General features: G+C 32.8%; 1 protein-coding gene and 1 pseudogene across 6 annotated transcripts; both read left to right on the plus strand.

Annotated features, from left to right (window-relative positions):
- Positions 1–238: 238 nt before the first annotated feature.
- Positions 239–2,204, plus strand: LOC123221679 (mitochondrial inner membrane protease subunit 2-like). 6 transcript variants are annotated; one of them, XM_044644566.1, is made up of 6 exons: positions 239–351; positions 438–489; positions 565–654; positions 721–793; positions 1,140–1,305; positions 1,817–2,204. In XM_044644566.1, exons 3-6 carry the CDS (start codon positions 603–605, stop codon positions 1,922–1,924), a joined length of 399 nt encoding a protein of 132 aa, XP_044500501.1. In that variant the 5' UTR covers positions 239–351; positions 438–489; positions 565–602; the 3' UTR covers positions 1,925–2,204. The 6 variants fall into 6 exon arrangements, with proteins under 6 accessions (XP_044500501.1, XP_044500502.1, XP_044500505.1 ...); XM_044644567.1 differs by lacking the exon at positions 565–654 and having other exon boundaries at positions 438–522; XM_044644570.1 differs by lacking the exon at positions 721–793 and having other exon boundaries at positions 565–587.
- Positions 2,205–11,221: 9,017 nt separating this feature from the next.
- LOC123221776 lies at positions 11,222–14,371 on the plus strand (annotated as a pseudogene).
- The last annotated feature ends 829 nt before the right edge of the window (positions 14,372–15,200 follow it).

Raw genomic sequence — 15,200 nt, forward strand, 5'->3', positions numbered from 1 at the left:
TGTTGCCAAACAAAAAAGAGCAAAATTGCCAAATCTTGAGTTTGATGAAAAGGGTTGGACAATGACTGCAAGTATGTGGGGTTAAGAATGTAAGATTATAAAGTTGGAAATTAATCTAAAGTTTGTTTATATGTAGGTATTTTCTCAAATTGCAGGGTATTGTTGACAGGGTTCAAACTTCAAAGGGCTTAAATAACACTGTTAAAAAATAATAATAATAAATAGACCAAAGGCCCGGCCCGAATAGTACGGAGCTCTGCCTAGGCATTGCTATTCTCCTTACCGCAAGATAAAACTTAAACCCTTCTTCTCTGCATACCCCGTTTTATTTCCAATTTTATTTAAATTAAGGTATAACTTCATATCTATCTGCCTATCAACAAAATTGTCTCTGGGCTTTGTTATATTTCTTCTGACATTGATAGTTTCCGCTGCAGATGGCTTCATTTTTCATTTGAAATGCATCAATTTGTGAGAAATTTCATCTGGGTATGGCATCTCACAGCTTTTTATGGAGCTTTGGTAAGGTCTTCACATTCGGACTCATAGACCTTACTGTTTCAGATCGTTATGCTAGCATTCTTCCGGTACGCGGCGCATCTATGGCACCCACCTTTAATCCAAGAGCTGATTCTTTTGTGGGATCATTATCTGATGATGTTTTTCTGAAAAGATTTGTGCTGGTAGTTTCATTCTCTGATTGTCAGTTTTTTTGTGCAGATGACTATGTTCTAGTTGAGAAATTTTGTCTGGGAAATTACAAGTTTTCACATGGAGATGTGATTGTTTTTCGGCTAGTCGTTTTGTTTTGATAAGATGCTTAGAAATATTTATACTTTATTAGTGAATTGTGCGAATTCAGTGAACTATTGCACATGTTTTAAGCGAAGAAAATGTAAAATGATTTTTTCTTTTTACTTGAAATGGATTTGAATTGAATGACTCTTTTAATATGATATGCTCTATACATTCTTGGTGTTCTGTTGAACATCACTCTTTGCTTTTGGTTCTTGTTATAGAATTTTTTTATGCGATGGTGTTGAAATGTTCAGTGAGATTTATTTCAAAGCTGGTGAAACATACACTGATGCAAAATTTTGATGCTGGAACCTGACATTAGTAGTTGCACATTTTTGCAGATCACCTCACAATCACAAAGAGAAACATGTGAAGAGAATTATTGGTTCGCCAGTTGACTGGATTGGAACTCACAGTTCTTATGATGTTGTGAAGGTTCTGGATGGACATTGTTGGGTCGAGGGAGACAATCCTTCTTCTAGCATGGAGTCAAGAACTTATGGCCCCGTAAGTTCTTCAAAGCACCATACTTATGAATAACCTCATGATTAGGGTTAGATTCAACTCAAGCCAACTTGGCTCAAATTAGTGTTCAGTTCGATTTGAGTTGGAACTTCAATTCTGTAATTCGGCTTGAGTTGGGCTTGAATCTCCCTCTGGCAACATGATTTATTCTATTGGCGAATATGTATCTAGTTGGAAACACTATTTATCCATCAATGGTATTATTCATTTGACTGGCGACCATCGACAACATTTTCGGCCAATTCTAATTCAAACAGACTATTTAGGATTGGAACTGAATGCGAGGTAGTCCGTATTAGGGCTTGGTTTGGTTCGAATCCAACCCTACTTATGATTAGATCTTAGGATTCTTAAGCAGAGTATTTCAATCCAACTTACTTGTTGAGATCCTCCTGATTTATTATTTACTGCTATTTTTAAAAGTTTATAGTCCCTAGTTGATTCTCTTCAGCAATTTTTTTTTTTTTCTACTTAAGCGAGCTGTTCTTGGCAGATTCCTTTGGGCCTAGTTCAAGGAAGGATCACCCATATTGTATGGCCTCCTCAAAGACTAGGAGCAGTGAAGAGAAATATTTATGCAGACAGACTTTCTTCTTCCTAATCAGGTTATGGTAGTTGATACTTTTGGTAGCGAGAATACATATTTTCCTTCATAATGCTTTAGCATTTGATCCAGGCAACAATTTTTTGGTGATCCCTTGCTTAAGAACATTGAGATTTTGAAAGTTTTAGACTGTTCTGAGATTTTGTTTATTAAGCAAGAATAAGAAAGAAGTAATCTTTTGGGGACAGTATTTGTACATTATTTATATTGTTAATGGTCAAGTTAATCAACTCAATAATGGATTTTGAGTTCAATATAATTGATTTTAATTCCTGGGTGAAACAGTGTTATTATTTAGTAGTTTTAATATCTTAAATAGTTGAGATTCTATATGCATGATCTGGTTTGATCCAGTTTAAAGAAGTTTTCAAATGAAATTGAAAAAACGACTCGACAATATCGCCAATCAAACCAAACCAAATTAAAAAATTATAGTTTGCCCTAGTTTGATGGTATGATCTTGTAATTTTTCTTTTTAACAAAAATAAGCTAAATTTAGACAGGAATTAACAAAACACATTGTTCTTACTGAGGTGGATTATATATCTATTTGAAAACTTCCTTGAACGTTTGTGTATATGAAATTGTGATAGAGTTTACAAAAACTAGCGAAATACTTGTTCGGTTAGCTTCAAATCTTTGCAATTTTTGATGAAGCGTTTTTGTCAGTCTTGAAGCTGAGTAAAACTAGTAGTACGATGGCCGTATAATAACATAGAACTAAACTAGAGAAAAAGAAAAGTAAAGAAAAGGTTAATTACCCATCTAGCATTTGTGGATCCATGAAACAAGCATCAAAGTCATGGGGTGGTTTAAAGGCACTTAACTGTGCTCCATATATATTTAGAGCACCTTCTGCCACCCCTGTTAACCTTGTTGTCATCCACCACCAGTATTTGTTTCCCTTTTAGTAACTGGGATTAAGTTATTTCTTTCTATTTACTTTCCACTTCTTGTTGCTTCTAAGAGCTTCTTGCAACCAGTAGAACTAGGCACTCAACCAAACAGGCTTCACCCGCAAATCTAAAACTCCAGCCAATTTAAGCTCATTGAAAAAATCCTTTGAGTTGAGGTCTTCTATTTGCCTTTGCTGTTTGAGCTACTGATGAAATGCCAGTCCAGTTTCTTTGTTTCAAACATCTTTGTCAACGACTATAGCCAACATACTGGAGCAAAACAGAAAGGCAAGCATAAGCACAGAGTAACAAATATGATATATCACAACAGTAATGTTCACTATAATTAAATTTTTTAAAAGGAAAAGAGATTGATGCAAACAAAACACCATATAAATAGCCATCTAAGGCATTTGGAAAAATAAGTCCCAAACACAATGTTAATCATGACAACATTTTCATTGTTCACCTCGGTCACTTGAATTCATAATAAGGTATCAGCAAACTTGGATGTAAGAACTTTTATCCGAATAGTATTTCGTCTAAATTTTAAAGAAAAAAAGAAAACAAGAAGCTCTACATTTATAAACTAGATCAATTCATTGTATGTCTTAATTAATTGGTATTTTTTTTAAACATAAACAATTATCCAACAATGAATTCAACATTTATCATTGATGAGAACCTGGTTGCTTTTCCAGCGAACTCTCAATACACTACTCCAACAAAATTTCCACAACGCAATTTGCAGGAAAAAACATAATATAAATGGCAGCAATAGAGCAGTAAATCAAGGAAATGAAACAGACAGTAGAAGTAATGGAACTCAAGAACAATATTATTCATCAACAATCGTTACTCAAAGCTGGTTGTATTGAGAGGTCAGTACTCTCTAAAGAATAAACATGACACTCAATACAATATCTTTCTAGAAAATTCCTTGATACATGCAATCCTCCCCATTCCCTTTTCATTCGTTGCTCCAAATGACTCTACCATCCTCTGCATTCTTGAGCAGCCAGGTGTCAACATTTGGAGCTGCTAACATGGATCTCCCAGGACCACTTTTCGCCAATGCTGGATCTGAACTTCCATGGAAAATTTCTCCTTTGTACCTGCATGAATAAACTTCAATAATAATGGCTCTAACACTCCCCCTCAATCAGTCCCACCTTATCCTCAAGGTTACAGGTCGAAAGTTGTTGCTACACTTCAACTAAATTGATCAATAATCTCTCATAAAACATGTAGGTCAGCAACCGCAAAAACACCACGACACCAAGAGTAATTTGTATCATGAACAAAGCGGATTTAAACTGTTTGCACCGAGACTTCTATTAATAGCCTAAAACTTCCCTTCCCCTTTCTGTTTTCCATAAATTTGATACGTAATGACGAATGTTTCAAAAGATAATTTAACCCCTTGAGTATTATTTGCAAAAACTGCAACTTCCATATCTCTACCATTGAGACTATCAAAAAGTTTAGTGTCTGTAGAATTCTCATCACTACTAGGTCGAGCTTGAAAGTTTTCCACTCATCTTGATATATTTCTGGAGGTAAAACGAAATTGATTTTTCATCCTTATTTTTGTTCAAAAATTCAGCTTTACCGTAAAGCATAATTTCAAAGTAATATGGGGTGAACACACAGGGGGACAACAACTCATAGACAGACTTCGTTGTCAGCATCTCCATCAAAAGAGAATCTGTGAACTCCAGCCTATGCCTGGCTTTAAGACTTTTTTTGTATATTTGAAGTGGAATTTCCTTTATAAGTTACAACGAGTACATTCTTTTGACTATTTCCTTTAGCTCAACGTCTTTGGGCTAATGCAACTTTAAAAATATTCGATCATCTTATTATGTTTTTATTGATACATTCCATTGGTCATAGTTTTCTTCTATATCGAAATGAAAGACATCATGCATAACAACATTATAGACATATTGAATAGTTAGAATATCACCTTTCTCTAGCTCCTCTGTTTGCCTTTCTTTCATAATACCCATGAGTACAATTTCTCTTGAAATCACAAGTGGCATCTTACTTAGCTGAAAATCAACATGGATACCCCACTATCTATGCGCTTTTGAATATCCCCGTATATCCTTTCAACCCACATCCCTCTTTCAGTGCCCAATATGTCTATAAGTATAAGCTTAAAAGTGGGGTAACATTCCTCAACTGCAAACTCATCTTTTGAAGTCCGTCCCCAAAACTCTTTCTATGAATCTCTACTCTTTATTAAAATATCTAGAACCAAGATTATCTTACTAGCTAAAAAATAAAGAAGACACCGGACCCGGGGAAGACTCATTGAATTGTTTTGCATCAAAAGCATCTCTATTCCTTGGTAAGTGATATAATCTTCTGCTCTAAGATTTTTAATAATTTCAGTTCAAAAGGGAGGGAATTGAACAACATCCACCTTTTTCTTCTATTTAATCTGGCTAAGTGATTGATAGGAACTTGTACTAAGAAGAGGAATAGGAAATTTGTCCATACAAGCCCCAAAAAAAATTGATCAAAAAGCCTATGAACAACTTCCAATGATCAGATCTCCCTAAGTTTATCTCTAGCACCACACAAAATTTTTCAAACAATAGATAGAGGAGTGTAAAAGATATGAATATTTAACAAGCAGATACTCACAAAACAGCTCAGTTGGTCCTAACTGATTTCAATTAGGTGTGTAATTTGGTTGGGTTGGTGCGAGAAATTTGGATGGTATGAGTATGGAGTGTAAAAAATAACAAATGTATTGTTATTTGACCACATATTGAAGAGTTAGAAACACACTTTGTATCTTATTTTTAAGATGATCAATTATAAAAGCACAATTCAATTTTATATTTTCAATTGATTTAGTAGTTTTAGTTTTTGAAACTAGATGTCTTTCCTCTGATTAATTCTTGCCTTCCTCCACATGTCCAAATACGAGTCTCCTCCCTTAATAGCCCAATAGTTCACTCTTTTTTGTTTTTTTGATAAAACAAGGAAAAAACATGCTTATAGTTTAAATTTTGAATTTTTATTTTTGGATTTTGATTTTCTTTTAATTTAAAGTTTAATTAAAGGTGACAATAGACTGTGTAGGGTCAGGCTAGGCCAGCTTCGAGCAGCCCACCATGCTAACAGGTTGTGCTGATCCATAGTAGTAGTAAAGCCCGTGACACAACCTATGTTTTAGAAGGTCGTGCTATATTAGGCACTTAATGGACCACCAGTTGACACTCGTATAATGTGTTAAGTTATGGATAAGAATAGTTTCAAAAAATTTTGGATCGTGGTTCTTGCTATGACTACTACTATGCCCGTGTGTTGCATATACACAGTTGTATGTGTTAAGTTTTACACAAAATAAAAAGGCTTGCGTAGGGTGTTTGGTTGATTATTACATATTTCAATTCTAAAGAGAACATCACATAGAAAGGAAGAATTGCAAGTTTGACTAGCAGTAGGGTCACTAGAAAAAGTTGTTGATAACACTAGAATTACCACCATAGCCATGTGAACATTTAGTGTACATTGGAATCCGGTATGAAAAGCATGTGTAATAGATCTAAGTTATGGTTGGAAACTATTACTACAAGTGTTTGGCTTTGTGATTATGTCTGAAATAGGTATAAAATGTTGCAAAATGATCTATAATTTGTTGTTTTGATATGACTAAGAATTTTGTATGAGATGTTTTGTGATAATCAGAAATGCATATTATTTTGATTAGAGAGTGAGGTGTTTGGGTAGAAAACCAAAAGGATTTTTGTGTTTCCAGATGCAGATGTACAGGTGTACATTGTGATACAAATGCTCACACAACTTTGAGTATACCTATGATTATCGAATACACGCAAGTGATCATTATGAGTACACCTGCTCAATGGTGAGTATGCTCATGGTTTGGTTGAAGTTACATGTATGTCTAGGCTACCATGCTAGTCCTACCCATACACATAGAAATTTAAAGGTACGAGTGTACCTTGGTTAAAGCACACCCATATGAAATTGAATAGGAAGTACAGGGAAGAGAAATGGTCCATAAAACATGTACAATGTGAGAGAAAATGTAACTAATATCTTCTAGGTAGTGTTACTCGGGTTTAGGCCAACCATGGTCGGGTTGGTCAGTTGGTCGACCAAGGCCGCATGATATATTTAATATTTTTCAAATCAATTAGTATTTCTTATTTATCTTTTTCTTTGGCTTCCAATCAATATTGTCATTGAAATTAATTACCAGCAAATATAGATTATGCAATCTTTTTGAGTTTGCAAAGTTGATATGCTACAGTTTCTGGATGAAACATATATATTCGTATTGAGAGCCTAAAAGCCATCGTTCCTTTGATATCTATAGCATTGTTCAAACCACCGGTCATTTTGGGTTTGTTGGTGAATCGCTGACATCAGTTATCAACGAAGATGTGTCAACAACATGTTGGTCGGATTATTCTGTCCATGAACGATCGATGGCTTGGCTTGATGGATATGAGTTTGGCTTGGCCTATTTTTTGAGAGCTTGGCCAAGAGTTTTGGTATGTTTGGCCAAGTTTTTGGGGGTATTTTAGATTTTTTCTAAATGTGGTTAAATATGTATAGTAGAAAAAAAAATGACTACATATATATAGCATAAAAGAGAATTAGTTAAACTAATTAATATTCTAGAAAGAAGAGTAAGAACACTATTCCAACATTTAATTGGTAATTAATTAAAAATAACTTGTCAACTCGACTTATTTCAATTTACATTAAAGTTAGGGGATGTTTGGTTTGGATAATCTTTTAATACGTAAAATAAAAGTAATAATTAGATTACCACCTATATTACTTGTCATGTTAGTATTGATAATAGAAGATTACTATAATATTTTATTACCAATAAACCAAACAAAGTAATGTAAGAAATAAAAAATAGATTACCAAGATAATTTTTAAAAAGCCCCAACCAAATGAACCTTCCCTCATATTATTTTACCCAATGGATAAAGTTCTTTTTTTTTTTTAATTCTTTCTTATTTTATCATTAAAAGATATTGTTTTCTTAATCTTTTTATTAATATATATATATATATTTAACATGGAATAATTTATTAAAATAAGATTTTATAAACTAATTTAATAAAAATAATGAATAATTTTTTTATATTGTTGGAGATATTAATATTGGTGAACGCCCAAACATCCAAAACATTTAATACACATATATTCAATCATCATTCACAATTTTTACCACCTAGCATGCAAAATATTTTGTCATAATATGCACAATGATAATGTAAAAAGGCGTGAAATTCAAACTTCAATCATAATCCAAATTGCTTATACAAATATTCAAAAATCAATCACAATTTTTATGACCCACAATCTAAAATTTGCTTGCACAATCTGTACAATAATAGTATAAAAAACGTGAAATTCAAACATCAGTCACAATCACAGTTTCTTACACAAACATTCAAAAATTAATACAATTTTATGATACTATTTGCAAGTTTCTTAGACAATATGTATAAAATTAAGTTTACAAGTTTATCCCTAAATGAAAATTGCAAAGATAATAAGAGTGAAAAATCCACAACAATAAGACATTGTCCCAAGAGATGAGTCCAACAAAAAGAATAAAAGAAAAGTAAAAGGAAAGATCAAATGACAAAGAGGAAAAAATTAACAGTAAAGAAAAAATAAAATTGGATTGATGAACTGATTAATAAGTTTTAAATAAGGAAATTTTGCTTAAGGAATATGTAAAATTTTTAGGAAAATTTTAAAAAAGTGTTTCAAAAAATTATAATATTAAGAAGGCGAAAATACTATTTCCCACCAGAGTTTGCTGAAGTGACATTTTTCATCCATTAAATTTAAAAATTCAAACACCCACCTAGTTTGTCTCTATTGTTAACTTTTAAATAAATGATTTATTTACCCTTTTATAAACTTAAACCCGGGCTCTTTTCATTGCATCACTCTGGCCATTGATGCTTCGCTGAAATATCTGACCCCTGATTTCCACCCCTCTACACCAGCAACAGAGCTGCTTGAAGACTCTAATCCTCTCTCATCGCTTGCTCTGCGATTGGTGTTAACAACATACAGTTGGTGTCCTAACAACATCTAATCCTCTCTTATCATTTGCACTCTTTAGGTCCACCTCCATCAGCCCTCTCTGTTGTAAACGGTGTCAAATCAACCTTTATGGTTCGTGAAGATATCATAAGGTACATTACTGCATTTTCAATCAACAAATGTCTCAATCCTAACAAGTGCCCGAATTCATGTATGACAATTGATTTGAGGTCACAGTTGAAACCACTATGGATTTTGTTATATCACTAGAGATCACCTAGTTCTCATCACTGTTCAAATGGAATCGTCCTCTAGGCAGTAAGAAAACATGTGCTAACGTTACTAGAACTTCATCAAATGCTCTCCATTGTCGTGGCCTCCAGAGAAGAACCCGATCCTGATATAATATTCACTCTAAGTGAAAGTCATCGAGATCACTTGTAACCACTTCTCAAAGGCATTCACAAAAACTTGCTTCACATCATTAGCCAAGGTTCTATGGTGGAAATCTGTATGTCAAATCTCACATGTTTGACGGCCAATGAAGTGCCAAGAAAGTAATTGTAATGGCCAATTGTGGGGAGATGAGTGTTTTGACTGAGTTCATAGTTGTTAAGTTGTTGACCATGTTAGGATTGCCACAACTAGGCTGTAAGATTTATTGAATGGTTTGACTATCAAGTTGACCGGTGGGTTGAAGATTGAAGTTTCTCTTGTAGGTCTTAGTGGGCGATTCCAGTGAATCATCAAAGTCATCAATGATGTTTGAGGGCAACTCTGAAATGTAACCGAATTAGTGATAGTGCTACTTGATCTTGTTTAAGCCGTTATCTTGTCGCTTGGATGACAACCCGTGAAGTTCTGAAACACATCCCACAAACTTTTCCCTTTTTTTGTGGAGTTCGGGAGTAACCATGAAGGGATTGATGATAGGTTAGGCAAAAAATGAGCTGAAATTGGAGCAGGTGGAAGTGAAATAACTATAATCACCGTCAACTAAAAAATTGATGATACCTCATCTTCATTTTTGAAGGAGAAGAGAAAGGGGTTTAAAGACTAAACTGTAATAGAATTTCAACAAAAATGTTCTTTCTTGAGAAAGTGAGACATGGGACTTTTGGAGAAAATGGTTCCAAAGAAGAGTAGTGATGCAATGGAAAAGTTGAGAGTTTAAGCTTATAAAAGGGTAAATGAGTCATTTCTTTTAAAAGTTAACAGTAGACACTAACAAACATGGATAATAGATGAGTGTTTGAATTTTTCAAACTTAACGAGTGACAATTATCATTTCAACAAACCTTGGGTGGGAAATTTATAGTCGTAAATTCATCATAGATAATAGTGATTGATTTGTAATTTGGGTTTTGTTTGTTGCGTTGAATGGTTGCAAAAATTTCAATTTCTAGGAATCATTATATCTTTAGGAAATGTATTATATTTTAGGTCAAAGCCGAATGGTTATTTTTAACCCAAGCTTTGATGAAATAAGAATTTTTCTTTTTTTAAATTTAAAAAATTTATTTGTTCACTTGTCACTCACTTTCATTAATAAAAATCAGTATAAAAAAAGATAAGAAGATCATATACATTAACGAAAAATAGTTGATACATAAAAGTGTTTAACTTATTTATACCTTTGCCTCTATTATGATGATAGTAACTATAGAGTTTTTAATTGAGCATCCTATATCTGTTGCTAGTAAATTGAATTTCTACCTTTCTTTTTAAGTAAAAGTCTATTCAAATTCTAACAATTGTTATTTTAGTTTATCTTATACAAAAATCTAAACTAAGTATGTCAGTTGGTGAAAAAAAATCGTATTAACAAGAGTCTAACTAGATAATTATCATTATTACTATAACCTAAATTGAGTAAGGCTTTGATTTGAGCACATCTGCTAGTACAAGAATTTGCACCAACAATATTATAATCTAATACAATTTGATGCAGGTGAGGAGGATTTAAAAATAGTAAGACATCACTGGAGAAGTGAAGAGAAGAGAGATGAGAAAAAGAGGATAGAAGAAAAGAAGAGAAAATAAGGATAGGTTATTTATATAATTTAAATAAAAATAATAACACAACTGCATTAAATGTTCAAAATAGTTTCATAATTTCACTAAAAAAAGGACAAATGAGTAATTTAATGTAATACTAAATGATTTTCATTCATAGGAGTTGATGACAGGTTGAAAAATAAAAATTACAAACTTAAAAGTGAAATATGTCTTTTGATCAAAGTTTTGGGCGGAAAAGGTCTTCAGCCTTTTAATTAAATTAATATTATGAAGGTCGTTACTCCTTACCAACAGGTCGTAATTTCCAGGAAAGTTCACTACATTTCATTTTCGGGAAACCAAACATAGCCGATTCCAGCCACCGCGTGGATGCAGATTCTTTGCGGTCTCGTAATTTACAAACTGTTCAAAAGAATCTTCTACGGCGACGACGTTTTGGACATCGAAACCTCCGATTCTAATGCCATTTTCTCAGTTGCATATAGGTTAAATTTTTTACTTCTTTTTCTAGTGTTCTCTTAAAAATTCTACTTATTTAAGCTTAATTATATTAATATTTTGGCTTGTGTGGTATCTGATTAGAAAGCTAATTTTTATTTATTAATTTTACTAAATTTGTAGATTAGAAAAGCTTTATGGAGGTAAGGCACATGTGGGGCCCCGAATTCCGGATCCGGATACGGTGTTGACAAAATGTAGATATTGTTCTTGTTACTGAAGGGTAAAGTTTTCATTTTTATCATTTATATTGTTGTTCAAATTTTTTTATTTGTTTGGCAGATAAATAGAAGAATTTTGTTTCCTCCTTTAGATTCTGGTAAAATGAGCTTAAATTTACTAGTTGTGTTTTAAGTTCTGTGGTCTCGCTCAAATACTGATGGGTTATGCTACAGAGCCAAATTTGTAAGAATAATACTGCATATAGAAACGCCTTATACAAACTCAACCAATATAAATTGAGGTGTTTTAATGTGATTGGATGATTTTAAATTAGAGATAATTTAGACAAATTAGATTAATGATATATCAATCATGCACTGTTCTTGCATCAGTTTGTAGGGAATAGTTTTGTATAATTCATTTTTATATGTAGTATTGCTCAATTTGTAGTGCAAAAACTTATAGTGAGATAGAAAGTCTCAGGTGGGGACCTAAAATCTTGCACTTTAAAATCCATTCCTTTAGCACATTAATGCATGAATTAATTTGGTGTCATAAGTTAACGAAGGGCACAGAATTTACTGTCAACTGAATTTTCTATAAGAAAAAATTTCGTGAACTCCATAATTCCATGCCACTTTTTTAAACTTATGTCCTTATATGAGTTGATTTGGAAAATAAAAAAGCAGAGGTCAACAGGAATTGAGTGTTTAGCAAAATAGACTTGTAAATGTCTAGTTTGACATTTTAAGTAATGAAATTGCACGTATATGTTACCCCTGTTATGGTAGCATAATCGTAGTTTTATTCTCTATTTATTCATTCTTTATTTCTTTTCTCAACATTCATGGCAATATAATTAATGCTTTCTTACAGGGAGGCCTTGGTGGTTTCTGTGAAGAATTTTTCAGGATTTGTATCAATCAATGGAGATGGCAGCTGGGTTTGTGAAGGCCAGCAAGGGCACAGATCACAGCATCATCCTGACCCTGTAAGTCATAGTTATATATGTCTCTTCTATGGTGACTTAATTAGGCATACTTCTTGTATTGATGGTGCAACATGGCTATTCTTAAAAATCAGTCACTGTTATCTATGATGAATTTAAGACTATAAATTCTTTTGATCCTTTCTTGTTGCAGTTGCTGTGTCTGTATTAACTGCATAGCATTCTATATCTTATTCATTATGAACTTCATATTTTGTGGGAAATCTAATTTGGAACGACATTGTAATTATGGAATGATCTAAAGTATTACGATGGTGTTTTTCATTATTTAAAACTTGTTGCCATATGTTGTGAGCTTAGTAGTATTTCATTGTGTACAGCTCTTTTATGGAACACTTGTTCTCCATTATTTTAGAAGATGTTTTGATTAGATTTTGAAATATTTCTTTTCATTTGGTTTTCTTCCCCAGTCCTTAAGTCTCTGATATCTATAGCTTCACAGAGGAAAATACACTACAAAGATATTTTTATTAATAATTTATTTTTTCTTTTGTAATTTCTATGTCTCAGGTGGAGGAAGTTATAAAACAGCTTCATTTCTTGAATCATATCTTGAACAAAGGGGAGTTGCCCTGCCAGAAGGATATTTCTTATACAAAGTGATACTTCCTAATCCAAAATTTGGGTATGTGTTTAAATCTCCATAATGGTGTGCCCAGGATTGCAGTGTAGTATATTCTGCCGTAAGTGGGGAGCTTTGATGTACTTTTCAGTTGTTTTAACTGATGAATGCATATAACATTATGACAGAATTACTGATTTTGTATTTTCCTGTATCTATTACTGTAATTTTGATGAAATTTCGTAAACAAAAAATTTATGCCTGTGCTATTGGTGATAAATGTAATGTGTCATCTGTATGTTTGAAGCAGCCGGAGACACACTAAATTTTGGGTGGAAAAATTTCTTAGTTGTGAACTTGACCTAGTTGATTATAGTGCTGAAACTCAACATAAATATATTGAGTCACAGCTTTTAATTGCTTATAAATAGTAGTTGCACTGAGAGAAAGATGAATGATTTTGATTATGACATTGAAAATATTTCAGAAAAGGAAGTTGCATAATTTGGAATCCATTTTGATATTTATGCCCTCAACTGTGTTTGTATTCTGAGTGTGAAGTACTGATTGTATTACACTTGGTTGTTAAAATATTTTAGGATTATCAGTGACTAACTTATGAAATTTGGTTTTATTTTTCTAGCTCCATTTATTCAAGCAATTTTCCACTCGAGGTTATTACCTTTGAACAGTGGACACTATTGAAACCACAACAAAAAAATATGCTGTCTGGCTGGCTTAAGGGTGCTTTTAGTGGTGGAAAAAAAGAGATGCAGGAATCAATTAATCAACAACTCAATTTCATTATCAGCACAGCTCCAATCGGGGACAGGTTTTTTTTTTTTTTTGATTTTTCTGTACCTTAATATTCTGTGTTTATTTATTTATTTATTTTTTGCATATTGTTGTATGGTGGATAATATAGATACCAAACAAGAAAATCCTAGTTCATAGATAGTAAAACCTGCAATCCAATCGTCTGCATCATATGTATGTTTCTCTTGTACATAAAGATGATCCTGAATAGTAGATACTAAAGCACTTATAAAAATAAGTTTACATGTATGAGTAACATATGTATTTTACTCTTGTATGTAAAGATGACCCTGAATAGTAGAGACTAAAACACTTACAAAAGAGTGATGAAAACAAGCTTGTTGTGATTACTTGTTAAAGTTATGATGTTTAATTTTTTTTCCAAGGATTCTGGTCCAACTCCCTGAATTTTCTGATTGCTGTAAAAGTAAAACAAAACTAGCTTTAATGAACTATTTTACATAACCTATCATTCTTGCTTCTGTTATCACAGTGGAAAAAGATTGTGATCTGATAAAATGGCCACAGTTTATTGTATAAAATGTTGCTAAGCTGGTGCTAGATATTATCCCATAGATATCCAGACTATGATGTTTTAGTCTAAGTTTTTTGGGTGTGGATCTGTGGTCCATTTTTTTCCCAAAGAATTTGAAAAATCCATGTTTGTACTGAAATTGCATGCTAGCACATAGCTTTCACATGGCAGGCTGCTACCAGCTGATTTTAGGTTTTTAAAATGTATAACTTGTTTATAATTCAATTTATATTAGGATTCAAATTCAATGGATGAAATTAATTCTGTGTTGTTCTCTGAAAATATATGCTTAGAGTCTCTCACTCTTGCTTGACTTAGGCAAGATCCTGTTTGGCATTGATACCATGAGCAACATCAGAATCGAGAACATTGAGGGTGCCCTTCACCTTTAATTATTTTTGTTCATTGACTCTAATTTGAGTATATTTGTTGGTTTGAATAGCCTTAGAATTAGGTCTGACTAGTGTCAGACATGTTGCATCCCACCAAGTTTGTGGAATAGATAGTATAATGTTCTCATATGGTTGGTTATTCTTTGATTGAATTTTTTTCCATCATAAATTTGATATGTTTTGTAATTTGTACCCACTTGAGGGAAAAAGATAAAAACCTCTCTATTTTTTGACAGGTTGGAAGTTAAAGATAATAAATATGTCCTAGGGGAATTTATCTAATTTAAAGAGAAGCAAGAAGATACACAAACTTTTAGA

The sequence above is a fragment of the Mangifera indica genome, chromosome 7 (genome assembly GCF_011075055.1).
Source record: "Mangifera indica cultivar Alphonso chromosome 7, CATAS_Mindica_2.1, whole genome shotgun sequence".
NCBI classification, from domain to species: domain Eukaryota; kingdom Viridiplantae; phylum Streptophyta; class Magnoliopsida; order Sapindales; family Anacardiaceae; genus Mangifera; species Mangifera indica.

What these genes read in the sequence shown, in the direction of transcription:
- LOC123221679 (XM_044644566.1), top strand. Translation starts at nt 603, where the DNA reads ATGGCACCCACCTTTAATCCAAGAGCTGATTCTTTTGTGGGATCATTA. An exon ending in GGAGATGTGATTGTTTTTCG is followed by an intron (nt 794 to 1,139) that starts GCTAGTCGTTTT and finishes ACATTTTTGCAG; the next exon opens with ATCACCTCACAATCACAAAG. An exon ending in AGTCAAGAACTTATGGCCCC is followed by an intron (nt 1,306 to 1,816) that starts GTAAGTTCTTCA and finishes TGTTCTTGGCAG; the next exon opens with ATTCCTTTGGGCCTAGTTCA.